This window comes from Phascolarctos cinereus, unplaced genomic scaffold (assembly GCF_003287225.1).
Source record: "Phascolarctos cinereus isolate Bilbo 61053 unplaced genomic scaffold, phaCin_HiC Scaffold_4;HRSCAF=312, whole genome shotgun sequence".
In the NCBI taxonomy this organism is placed as follows: domain Eukaryota; kingdom Metazoa; phylum Chordata; class Mammalia; order Diprotodontia; family Phascolarctidae; genus Phascolarctos; species Phascolarctos cinereus.
This window is the reverse complement of record NW_027555847.1, coordinates 396,184,842-396,197,415: the sequence shown is the minus strand read 5'-3', so window position 1 is coordinate 396,197,415 and position 12,574 is coordinate 396,184,842. Positions and strand designations below refer to the sequence as shown.

Below are 12,574 nucleotides of genomic sequence, written 5' to 3'. Positions count from 1 at the left end.
TACTGGGCTTTGGGAGAGAGAGGATAGTAAATGATATGAACATTTCTACCTCTAAAGGACTGGTTTTATTCTCACGTTGCCAGTTTATTCAAACAATACCTGAGAATGGGGGGAAAGGGAATAAGCATTTACATGACGGAATGAAGGTGAGGGATCTCAGTGGCTTTCTCCATGATGACCCTGGATTATTGTAATAGTATTCTGGTTACTCTCCTGGCCTAAAGTCTCTCCCCACTCAAGTCCATCCTCCACTCAACTGCCAAGGTGATTAGTAAAATCAAGTGCAAGTCTGATCATGTCACATACCCCTACTCCTATTACTTCTAGAATCAAATATAAAATCCTCTGTTTGGTATTCAAAGCCCTTGCCAACCTGGCTGCTTCCAAGTTTTCCAATTGTATAATATGCTTTACTCCTCACCATGTGCTCTATTATCTCATGCTCTATCTCCTGATTACCTGTTTTCACATTGGCTGGAATTCTCTCCCTCCTCACCTCTTCCTCCTCTGACTTCATGCAAGACTCGGTTCAAGTCACACTTTCTGCAGAAGGCTTTTCCTAGTTTTCCTCTTTTCCCCCAATTGTTAGTGCTTTTTCTTCTGGGATTACCTTCCATTTACACTGTATAGAATAGATCTTATCTGTACATAATTATTTGAATGTTATCTCTCCCATTAGAATGTGAGCTTTTTGAGTAGAGAAGCCATGTTTTTAACTTTATTTACATACCCAGAGTTTAGCTCACCGCCTGGAACATAGGAAATGCATGCTAAATACTCATTAACTAACGTTAATTTAGGGATATTGAAGTAATCTTTACCCTGATCCTTTATATAGGGAATTCCCAAATAATAGTATATGTTAACACAACAGTAACTTATTTTTACCATAGAGTTCCCCATGTTCACAAATTCATATGAAAATCTAATCAAAAGACTTGAAAGGTCATTTTTATTAAATTTTTTTTAGGTCAACTAGATTTCATTAAGATCTGTGGGCTGATTTAATTTCCTTTATGTCCTGGACCTTCTAATTTGTATGGTTAATTACTGTACTGTTAAAGGGACATAGAGCTATGATTACCATATTGGAAGCAGCAGAAACAAACATACACATAGCAGGGACTTCCCAACCTTGGGATGACAGCATCTCTCCCTGGAATGTGCCTCATTCACTCAAGGATTGTTATGAAACTCTCAAAATAAAAAAAATACCCAACCTTCATTTGTTCTGATTTTTAAAATCCCCATAAGTTATTTGTCATTTCTGTGATAGCTGGAGAGATATCACTATATTAAGCAAAGGAAGCTATGCTGTTAACTAATCCAGAGAATCATGAAAAATCACTGTTGTGTTCTTGCTTAATCAGCTTTAAAAAAAATATATCTACAGATATGCCAGCTCACAATTTTCTTCTAACCACTCAGCTCCCCCTCACTCCAAGATGTACACAGAAAAGGAAGTAGAGGAAAATCATATTTTTCAATACTCCTTTTGCAAATAGATGAATGTCATGTGGTTCAGTTGTATCACTCACATGTATGTTTGTACAAAAGTCACTATGATATTCATCTATCCTATTAAAATGTCAATATGGTAATTATAAAGACTGACCAATTATGTTAATTGAGGAGCCTGCATACTCATTGAACATGTTTCAGTGAAGAAGTCTTAAAAACTCTTCAGGTATTTTCTTAAGCAAATTTTCTCTTTAGTTGACCTAAATAAGGTAAAGATATGCAAAGTACAGCAAAGAGATTAAAAGAGAAACAGGAATACATGTTTACAATGATTTCTGAGTCAGTGTTGGTCTTAGTAAGAAGCAACATGATAGAATTTCTAATTACCTTCAATTGGTAAAAGTGCTACCTTCTACATCAAGTCTTTTCTGATTCCCAGACTTCTAGGGCCCTCTTCCACAATAAAATCTAAGCTTCATGAAGGCAAACACTATTTTACTTTTGTCTTTGTATCTCCAGTGCATCTGTTGTTGTTCATGGACTTGGCCATGGGGTTTTCTTGGCAAAGATACTGTAGTGGTTTGCCATTTCCTTCTCCCACTCATTTTACAGATGAGGAAACTGAGGCAAATAGGAGTTAAGTGACTTGCTTAGAGTCACACAGCTAGTAGGTATTCCAAAACTGAATTTGAACTCAGATCTTCCTTACTCCAGACTCATGCTCTATCCAGGGCACCATCTAGCTGCCCTAGCAGCCCTGAAAGACTAAATATCTTATTCAAAGTTGTACAGGTAGCAAATAGCAGAGCCTTTTCTGAGCCTCCATTTCATATTGGCCTTTATCTAAGCCAATACATGGTCTTTGCTTTGTGCCACAATGAGAGTAAGTATACAGATAACTGCTGAGAAGAAGGCAAGGAGAGAAGAAGCTTGGGAATTCTCAATTTTTGCCGATCTCAATCATGGATATGCAAACAAGGGAAGCAAAAGGTGCACAGCATGCCTATAATGTACAGCAATAGCAATTATGTACTGTATAGCTATATTTGGTGTAAATATATATGTATAGCCATAATACTTATTTCCCCAAAACCTTCTAGGTGTCTTAGAGATGTAATCTTAGCAATCACAGTAACTCGGTGCTCCTCACACAATAAACTCTAATCTATCTGGGGACCCTTTTATGAGCTCGGGATTGGACTAACACTAAATGACTAGCCATTTTACATATCAGGCTTTTGCTATATCTCATTGTTATGTAGAGTGGTGTGATATAGTAGTAGGAGAATTGAGAATTGGTCCAACTATTCTGGAAGGTAGTTTGGAGGTATGCCTTCCTAAGCACTAAAATGTGGCTGCTCTTTAACCCAGCAATTTCACTACTAGGCATATGTCTTAAAGAGATCAAAGATAGAGGGGAAAGTCTTATATGTACTAATATATATGTGTGTGTGTGTGTGTATGTGTGTATACACACATACACACATACATACACACATACATATGTGTATATATATATACGTACATACACACATATATATATACACACATACATATACACACACACACACACACACACACACACACACACACACATATATATATATATATATATATATATATATATATATATATGCACATATACTATAAGTCCTTTTACTTATAGCAAGGAAATCCACATTTTGTAATACATCCCCTCCCAGAGAACTTTCTGTTAAAACGAAGTATAAAAAAGAATGGGGAAAAGTTTAGTAAAACTAACAAACATAGGAAAAAGTCCAACCTTATATAAAGCCATACCTCCCATACATGGTCTCCCAGTTCTGCAGAGAAGGTATGGGGGAAATTCCTTCTCATATCTCTTCTTTGGGGCCAAGCTGGCTCAGTATAAATGAGGAAACTGGGACCCAGAGAGGTTGTCACTTGTTGACATTTCATGCAGCCATTAAATACCAAAGCTCAGATAAAAACCCAAGTCATCTGACTCCAGATCCTTCACTTTGCCAATGTAGAAGCAATGGAATTGTGTACAGTCTTTCTCCTCCTGATTTTTCAGACGAGGAGTGCTGCATCTTCACCAGAGCAAAGGAATTGATGATTTGGGCCTTCCTCGGTGGCAGCTAACCTCCTGCTTGGTTATTGTAATCGTGCTGCTTTATTTCAGCTTATGGAAAGGAGTGAAGACATCTGGGAAGGTAAGGCTCATCAACAGCTGGACCATATGGAATCAAAGATGCACGTAATCTCAAGACATTTTTGATAGTAACAGGATAGTAAGTCAGAGCCAGGATTCAGTATTGTTTTATTTTTTGAAAGGTGATTATTAGTTAGCTTAAGTGGGACTCTATGTCTTCATTACAAATGTCAGTATGAGAAAGGATTTTCTGAATCAACAAATATACTCTGAAATGAAAGACATGGGAAATGTAAATATGCCTATAGAAATGAAAGAATTTTACCTAATTATGCATGGAGAAAATATTAAAGAATTGCCTGTTGTCTAGGTTATTAAGTTCTGTGATGGACAACCTATATGGCTTGTTCATTAGCATGTATATCTTGGACAAGCACTGCAGATGGATCATATCTGGGGCTTAGAATTAAACAGGAAGAGGACAGCAAGCTAGATTACTTTTGGGAAATTACAAACCTCCCTTAATAACCCAAACTTCTTCTTGAAAAAAAGACCGACCTTTTTAGTATAAACACTGTATCAATGATGTTATATTAACGGAGTCATGGAACACTACGATCTCCAAAGAATTCAAAATTAATATCACCTGAAGCAATGACGAGGCATGTGGCAGGCGTAAATGGGCTGCAAGACTTAAAAAAGCAACAGAGAGGGACCAAAGTAAAGGTATCAAAGAAATCTAAGATCTAAAATAGAAGCTGAGCTGGTTTTGTAGTCAGGGCTAAAACTAACCAATGGTCAGACTTTGTCCACTCATATCCTTAATGTGTTAAGAAGGAATGTCTTCTCCCTCCCCTATACCTTGGGTAGCCCCTGTGTGGTGAACTTAAGAGAGATTAGAATAAAAGTCTTACAGGACAGGCAAGCATGGATGGAGTCATAGTTTGTCTGCCTCCTTGGAAAGATCAGATCCACTTGTATATTTGAGTATAAAAATCAAAACAGATTCTTTTTGTTGATAAGCACCAATGGCTTTAGTGAAGGAAGGAAGCTTTACTTAAAACAAACCAATGACTTATCCTTCACATGCGAGAGAAAAAGTAAAGAGGACCCTAATAAATGACTGCATCAATCATATTTCCATGTTGTGGAAATTATCCTGGTATTTGGTGATGAGAGAACACAAGCAAACATTGACCTTGGAGCCAGGAAAATCTATTTTTGTGTATTCTCTACATTTTCACCATGTTCTGAATAGATAAGGTTGCAGTATAACTGAATCCTGGATTGACAAAGTATTTTTATATTGGAATATTTCCCTCTATGTGTAAGTGCTTTAAATCTAAAAAAGGACAACTGATAAATTTTATCAAAACTCAAAACAGTTTAGAGATATTTGGAGGAAAAAGTACATCAAATGTTTTCATTCATTTTATTTATATTATGCCCTTCAATTTCCCCATCTGCAAATGGGTGTAGTATACTGGCCTCACAGTGATGACAGTAGGAGATTGTTTAATTATGGTAACATTTCCAACTCTTTTCCAGTGTTTCTTAATCTTAGAGCTTTCTCTCTGTGATTGCCTCCAATTTACCCTATACACATCCTATTTTGACAAAACTATTTTCATGTTGTGTCCCCTCTTAGACTGTGAGCTCCTTGAAGGAAGGGACTGTCTTTTGTCTTTCTTTGTATCACCAGTGCTTAGCACAGTGCCTGGCATGTGGCAGGAGCTTAATAAATGCTAGCTGACTGATTAACTGATATTGATAACTAGGCCCAGTGTAACCTTGTATACTTCCTCTAGTCAAAACAAAATTCATCAACATTTTTAAAGGGAGAGTTAAGAAATTACCATGTACTTCCAACTTTATATAGTGGAAATGAGTGGTTAAATGAAATCTGTGGTCTGCTCCTGACCAAAACATTTTGTCAAACGTGCTTTTTGGCACTCACATAAATGAAAATGACAAAAACGTAAGCAAAAAAAAAATCCCATGTTTTTGTTGGAGGATGCATATATCTATTGCAGTGATTTAGTCAGTAGTTTCATGGGGGAGGAAACTGAGATTGCTTGAGTCTAAGCATGTTATTTATAAAGACATCATTTATAAAATCTTAACCCCCCAAAAAAATCCTGATAGTTAAAACAAAAGCAATTAATTATGCCTCTGAATCAGACCTCTGAATCTGTCATAGAGAATGAGAGGCAAGATGAAAGGGGAAAATGATTGCCTTTATTTGATTGTCTTAATGTGGCTGAATCCTATATATATTTTTTCAGTTAAAATATGTCAGACATCTTAATATTCACTAAATGTAAAAAAACTTTTTTTTCACTTTCAAAATATTTTGGGATATTGTGTTCATAAATTTGGTGCCTGCTTGTTTTCAGTGGGCCAAGATGTGAGTGTACATACCTATAGTATACACTATACTTCTCTCTCTCTCTCTCTCTCTCTCTCTCTCTCTCTCTCTCTCTGTATGTGTGTAAAAATGTGTGGGTGTGGATGTGGGGAGAGAGAGAAAGAGAGAGAGAGAGAGAGAAACTAAAGTGATACCAAGAATGAAATGAAGGAGGATAATTACCATGATTTTCCATTCAGGTGGTATGGATTACAGCCACCATGCCGTATGTAGTCCTCACAGCCTTGCTACTACGTGGGGTCACCCTTCCAGGAGCCATCGACGGCATTAAGGCCTATTTGAGTGTTGATTTCTACCGTCTCTGTGAGGCATCCGTGAGTGTGTGTTCCTTATTCACTTATGAGTTTGTCTTTTGTCACCTAGAATATTTATGCTAACGATTCATAAGGGAAGCAGGATGATGGTATGTTACTTATTTCATCACGATATATTTGTTGAGCACCAACTATACAAAAGAGACCAGGTTAGGTAGGAAATTCAAAAAAGTATGACACCATCCTTGCCCTACAGGAATTTATAATCTAATTGAGTATCTAAGGCATATGGACAGGGAGTTATAATAAAAGGATGTAGATGATAAATTCTTTAGAAGAGTTAGAAACATTAAGTGCTCTAGAATCTAGGAGAGCAGAGGAAGGAGAGATTATGGTCACAATCCTTAAAGAGAAAATAACATTAGTATTTAACCAAATAATCTATTAGTAAATTTAGGCTTTCCACATTTAGGTATTATTAACCCAAATTAATGCTGGTTCAGGGGAATGTATTAATAGTAAACAATTCATTTTGGCAGAACAAACGTGTATAAATCACCTGATAATCTTGTTAGCATCATAAACAGCAATCACACAACCCTAGAGTACTGTTATTTCCACTGTGTTAGGTGTTATAAGCAAGATAAATATAACTGTCTATACAAATGTAGTATGTAGGGTGCCTTTCCCCGAATGACTCACAGAAAGTGAAATGACCCCAGGTTTGAGGGATTTTATGGATCAGCAGACATTCAAATTTATTGATCCTAAGACCCACTGATGGGATTCTTTTACTAGACTGGCTAGAGGATATAGTAGTTCACAGCAAAAACACTTAAACAGAATAGAACAATCATGGACAAGATTCTCCACATAAATACACAGCTATGCTCTCCTACAGGTGACTATAGCACAAGTGGGAGAAAGGATACACATAATGAACATGTACCACCAAGGAACACATTTGGAGAAGCACACACACGGGAAATGTGCATGGAGGCAAACTGTGTATGGAGGGAATACGTGTTCTATAAGTTATAGCCCTAGAAGCTCTCTGAAGTTCTTTGGAGACATAGATTCCAACAAGTGACACCGATTGACGAGCTGAAGAACTCTAACATTTTAGGTCTCTACTTTGAAATCCCTTGATTCTCTCTAAGCTGCTGCTCTGTGAGTTCAGGCCTTATTTAACTTAGATTGAGAAAATTCTACTTCTTTCAACTCCTGTGATGACAATCTTGGCCTGTGAAAATTGTCTTTCCTGAAGTGTTACTTAGTAAAACTAGAGGGACAGGATAGGGTTTGACAATTAAACTGTTGTTCTATACAGATAAAAGTGTGTGTGTGTGTGTGTGTGTGTGTGTGTGTGTGTGTGTGTAGACACACACACATGTGTAGTGCATATTATATATGTGCACATATAAACATGTACACACATATATGTGATGTACATGTACGCATGTCTGTGTGTATGCATAACACATGCATATATGTGATGTACATGTATATAAATTTATGTGTGTATGCAGATATGTGCATATACATATGTGCACATAAATATGTACTGTATTACATATATATACATACACACATGTAATTTCATCAGTATAGGGAACTTCCAGTATGAAGGCTCATTCCACAATAGCAGATTGGTAACTCACCTGTAACTAATAGTCTTAAAAAGTTGCCTGGTTACACATACACACATATGTGTGTTTGTGTAGGTAGGTAGATGGATGGATGGATGGATAGACAGACAGACAGACAGACAGACAGATAGATAGATAGATAGATAGATAGATAGATAGGCAGATAGATATTATAATAGATATTTGTTTGGAACCAGAACCATGATTTCATTGGTAGAGGAAACTCCTGGCGAAGAAACTTCCTCTATCCATGAAGATCATCAACTTTTCTGAAATTTACAGCCTTAGAGAATTGCTTAGGGGCATTAAGGAAGTGCCTTACCCAAAGTCATATTATTGCTGTGTCAGAGTTGAGACTTGAACCCAGGTCTTCCTGACCCTAAGATCAGCTTTTAATTCATTATGCCATACTGCATCTATAGGGAAGTTATTTGAACAGCTCAGAGAGTTGTTAAAAGGGCTTACACTAGTGTGGTGTCAATGGGAACGGAGAGGAGCAGTTAGATACAAGAGATATTTTGCACATGGAATTAAAGAGGACTTGGTAACTGATTGGATTTGAGAGGTGAGGAAGAAGGAAGATCCATGGATAACCATGACCTTTTCTCCTTTCTTTTTTCTGGACCAAGATACAAAATCCAACATCCAACCTCTGGGAACCTGGGAAGCATCTTCCTGTCTTATCATAGAGTCTAGGATTTTCAATACGTTATTTAAGATGTAGCTATGCCCTTCAATGCTATGTCCACAACCTTCTTTGTCAGGCCCAATTCTAATAGTATGGAAGCTTAGGTTCACCTCTCATCTCCACTTGGCTCCCAAGTACTCTTCAGTTCTATGTCTATATGTTTCACATCTATCCCCTCTTTTCTAATCTCATTGACTCCGCACTAGTATAAGTTCATCTTACCAACCATCCCGACTATCATAATAACTTCTCTATAAAGGCAGCATTTTGTAATGAATAAGGAACTGGCCTTGGAATTATTAAGGCTTGATTTCAAATCCTGATTCTGACATACTGGCTGTGATGAGTCACTTAACATCTCCATCTCCAGGCAAATCTCTAAGCCTTTCAGTGTGTCTAGTTACTTTAAGGTGTATTACTCTCTTCCTACAAGTTTCCTCAGAATCACTAAAGGCAATTGCAAACATTTTCTTAGATGGCAGAAGTGCTGCCTTATCCTTTGTGGCTACTGGCAGTCTCCTTTCTTGTTGTTAAGTTGGTTTTCAGTCATGTCTAACTCTCTGTGACCTCATTTGGAGTTTTGACAGAGATACAGGAGTGGTTTTCCATTTCCTTCTACAACTCATTTTACATATGAAGAAACTGAGGCAAAGGGGGTTATTGACTTTCCCAGGGTCACACAGCTAGCAAGTGGCTGAGGTCAGATTTGAACTTAGGAAGATGTCTTCCTGCACTCTATCCACTGTGCCGCTGAACTATCTCTTAAGTATGTCTTATTTCCTTGGCTGGGAAAGATTTTTTAGTACCATACTCATCAACATGGTAGGGGAAGATATTGTGACAAGTTTGATCTTCTCAGGAAGCAAAATCTCCATCATTATGAGTCAATGTTTTGTGCACCATGATTAACACTAGACAAAGTTCCTCCCTCTCCCCCTATCAATTGCCTTCTTCTTTTAAGGAAAGTGATCCCATCACTGCAGGAATTCCCTCTATCAGTTCAAAATGAAACCCATGGGGCAGCTAGGTGGTGCAGTGGATAGAGCACCAGCCCTGGATTCAGGAGGATCTGAGTTCAAATTCGGCCTCAGACACATAATACTTCCTAGTTGTGTGACTCTGGGCAAATCACTTAAACCCAGTTGCCTCACTAAAAAAAAAAATGAAACCCATCTCTTGTCCTATATGAATCTTGTCCATGTTCATCTATAGTTCCTCCACAGAGGGCCTACCCATAATACTGTTGTCCTTCCTGTAGGTCTTTTTCAATTTAATGTATGTCAAAGCAGCACTTGAGCTCTCTCCATCTATTGACTTTTGTTTGCCCAACAGGATGAGCCCACATCCTTTGATGATTATACATTTCCTCACTGATATATGTATTTTACCACTTTTTAAATAGGGGGCATAACTAGAAGAATGATGCAGCCTACCTATGTCCACTGTGTTCCTCTCTGTGGCTCTTTGGAATATGTGCAACTTTGATCTTGCAAAGATTATGGTAATCCAAGGTTCTCAAATGTACACCATTTCTGTGAGAATATATATATTTTTTAAAGATGTGTTTTCACTCTGAGCAGCAGCCTGTGATTGTTAAAAAGCACTGCCCATTTTCTAAATGAAATCCAGCCCTTTCATCCCTGTGTTTCATTTTGGCCGTAACTCATACATCCATATGCAGTGCATGTTTTGGGTATTTGTACCACCATATGACTTCAATGAACTTGTCGTTCAACTGCAATTCCTAGTCTGGACAATAGGCCTTTTTCATCCAAGAAAGTGGATTCTTGGGCCAATCTCTTTTGAGCACATGGAGGAAGCTTGGTAATGTTCTGGGACTTGATGCAATTAGCCCAACATTATCTATAAAAAGGAGGATCTGGAGAACCTCACCGTCAAGTGAGAATCTCTCTTCCATTTGGATCTTGGGAAAGACATTAAAGGCAGAAAGGGACTGGATTTGGAGAGAAAAGATCTGGGCTTGAATACCAGGTCTACTGATGACTATCTAGATGACAAGCTAAGCCACTCTTTGGGCTTCAGTTTCCTCTTCCCCTGGACTCAGGAGGACGTGAGTTCAAATCTGGTCTCAGATGCTTGACACTGGCTGTGTGACCCTAGGCAAGTCACTAAACCCCAATTGCAAAATATGATACAATCATCTTCCTTTATGATAGTGAACACCTTTGCTGAGAATACCATTTTATGTCTGGGTTGACATTAATGACCAGAAAGCAGACACCAAGTACAGCCAGAGAATACAAGACACCATAGTAGCTCATAGGAGACACAGACACACTACAATTATCACATTCTCTGCCCTCTGAAGCTGCTTTCCTAGGCAGTCACCCCACAGAGTAGAGCACTAAGAAGAGCTTCCACGGGAAGAGGCTGTGTTCATCCTCAAGACTTTTCCTTCAGTCATCTCTCTGCTACTACTCCAATTCTGCCCGAAGATAGTTGTGGCAATTCTCACGTCCACAAATACATGGAACCAGAATACCTCCTCCTTCAATGCCTTCCACTACAAACTGCTGGTTCATGTTGGAGTGGCAGCAAAATCTCTCACAAGCATTCTGATTGGTCTTCTAGCTTCTCCTAGTTGCAATACTGATATAGGGGTAGTATCCATTTAGGAAAGGGATCATTTTCACCTCACAAAGGGTGAACCCCTTTCAGATTGGAGGGGGGCATAAAACTTTGAGCAGGCTCGTTTGACCCTAGTAGTGGATATGAGGATTCAAGCAGCTCATTCCATACAAACAGGCCAAGAAAGCTTCAGAGCAATCAGCAGATACAATGATCTTTCCTCCAAGTCATGGATTGCCTCTATACCTTTTCTCCACCGCCTTATTTCCTTGGATTTGTAAGAAAAATTTAGAGTTTATACAACTGGGGAACCTTGAACCCCAGGGCTATTTGGTGATAATTGGGCAAATGGCTATTGCCTTAGTCATGACCTACCTAGCCTGCAAAGATAAGGTTTGAAAAAGTGTACTGGTTAGGTCACCCTAAGCAGAAAGAGCTGTTGAAAGAAAAGGCCAAGGTCCTTAGCCTGAGGTTGGCAGGTCTCTGAGTTTAGTCTTTCAGGGAGGAGAGCTGAAGAAATTTATGTCAGTCCTAAGATAAGAAGCAGGCACAACAATAACCAGCTAAGAACCAAGGCGAAACTTGAAGCTGGACATGTCAGAAGGAAATAATAATTGACTAGCGATCCACCCAGGAGTCAGACTTGAAGAGAAACCTGCCCCTGTTAACACACATGGGAGATGCCTAGCAGATTGTGATTGGCCTTGAGAAATGTCAAGCTGAAGTAAGTTTGGATCCAGAGAAGGGAAGGACTATTTCTGCTACAGGTCCCTTCAGGACTGTTGTGAACATTGTCGCTGCTGCCATCATTCCTTACCACCCCCAGCAATCACTTTTCCGTTTGAGGAAAATGACACCACCTGACTGACAAGTCACGAACATTTTGGTATAAACTGAGGGAGAAAAGTTGTGCGTCACCTCCAGAAGAACATTGAAGAAGGAGGTTAGAAGAGTACTTGCTACCAAGGCTTCCTGGTCTCTTCCTTCTACTCCTTCCCAGTCTTCTAGCCACCCAGTGGACTCCATGCGTTTTTAGGCCAGGACAGTGGATGGGCAGTAAGCGTGCGGGTCTTTATGTAGTTGCATTAGGGCAGGAAAGAATTGTCTGCAGACAAAGTAAGAGGTCTGAACCAGTTTCCTCAGCCACCCCACCCCACATAAAAAAGAATTATCTGCAGAGGATGAATTGGGAAGAAGGCTCAACCACAGGGTCAGCTCTGCACAGAGAGTGAAAGTTCTTACCCTGTGTTTTGTTTCATTTTAATTTGATAACTGTATTCTGTTACAAATGGTTTCCTTTGTAATCCCATAAATTTTATTTCATGTGTTTAAAAACATTGTTCTGAGAGGGAGTCCATAGGCTTCACTAGA

General features: G+C 38.7%; 1 protein-coding gene across 1 annotated transcript in view; it reads left to right on the top strand.

The window, feature by feature from the left end:
* The window catches only part of SLC6A3 (solute carrier family 6 member 3), a 96,829-nt gene that overhangs the window by 31,304 nt on the left and 52,951 nt on the right, over positions 1–12,574 (top strand). Inside the window, exons 5-6 of the mRNA XM_020976729.2 lie at positions 3,518–3,656; positions 6,203–6,337. Of these exons, the coding sequence (XP_020832388.1) occupies positions 3,518–3,656; positions 6,203–6,337 (274 nt within the window). The remainder of the gene's footprint in view (positions 1–3,517; positions 3,657–6,202; positions 6,338–12,574) is intronic.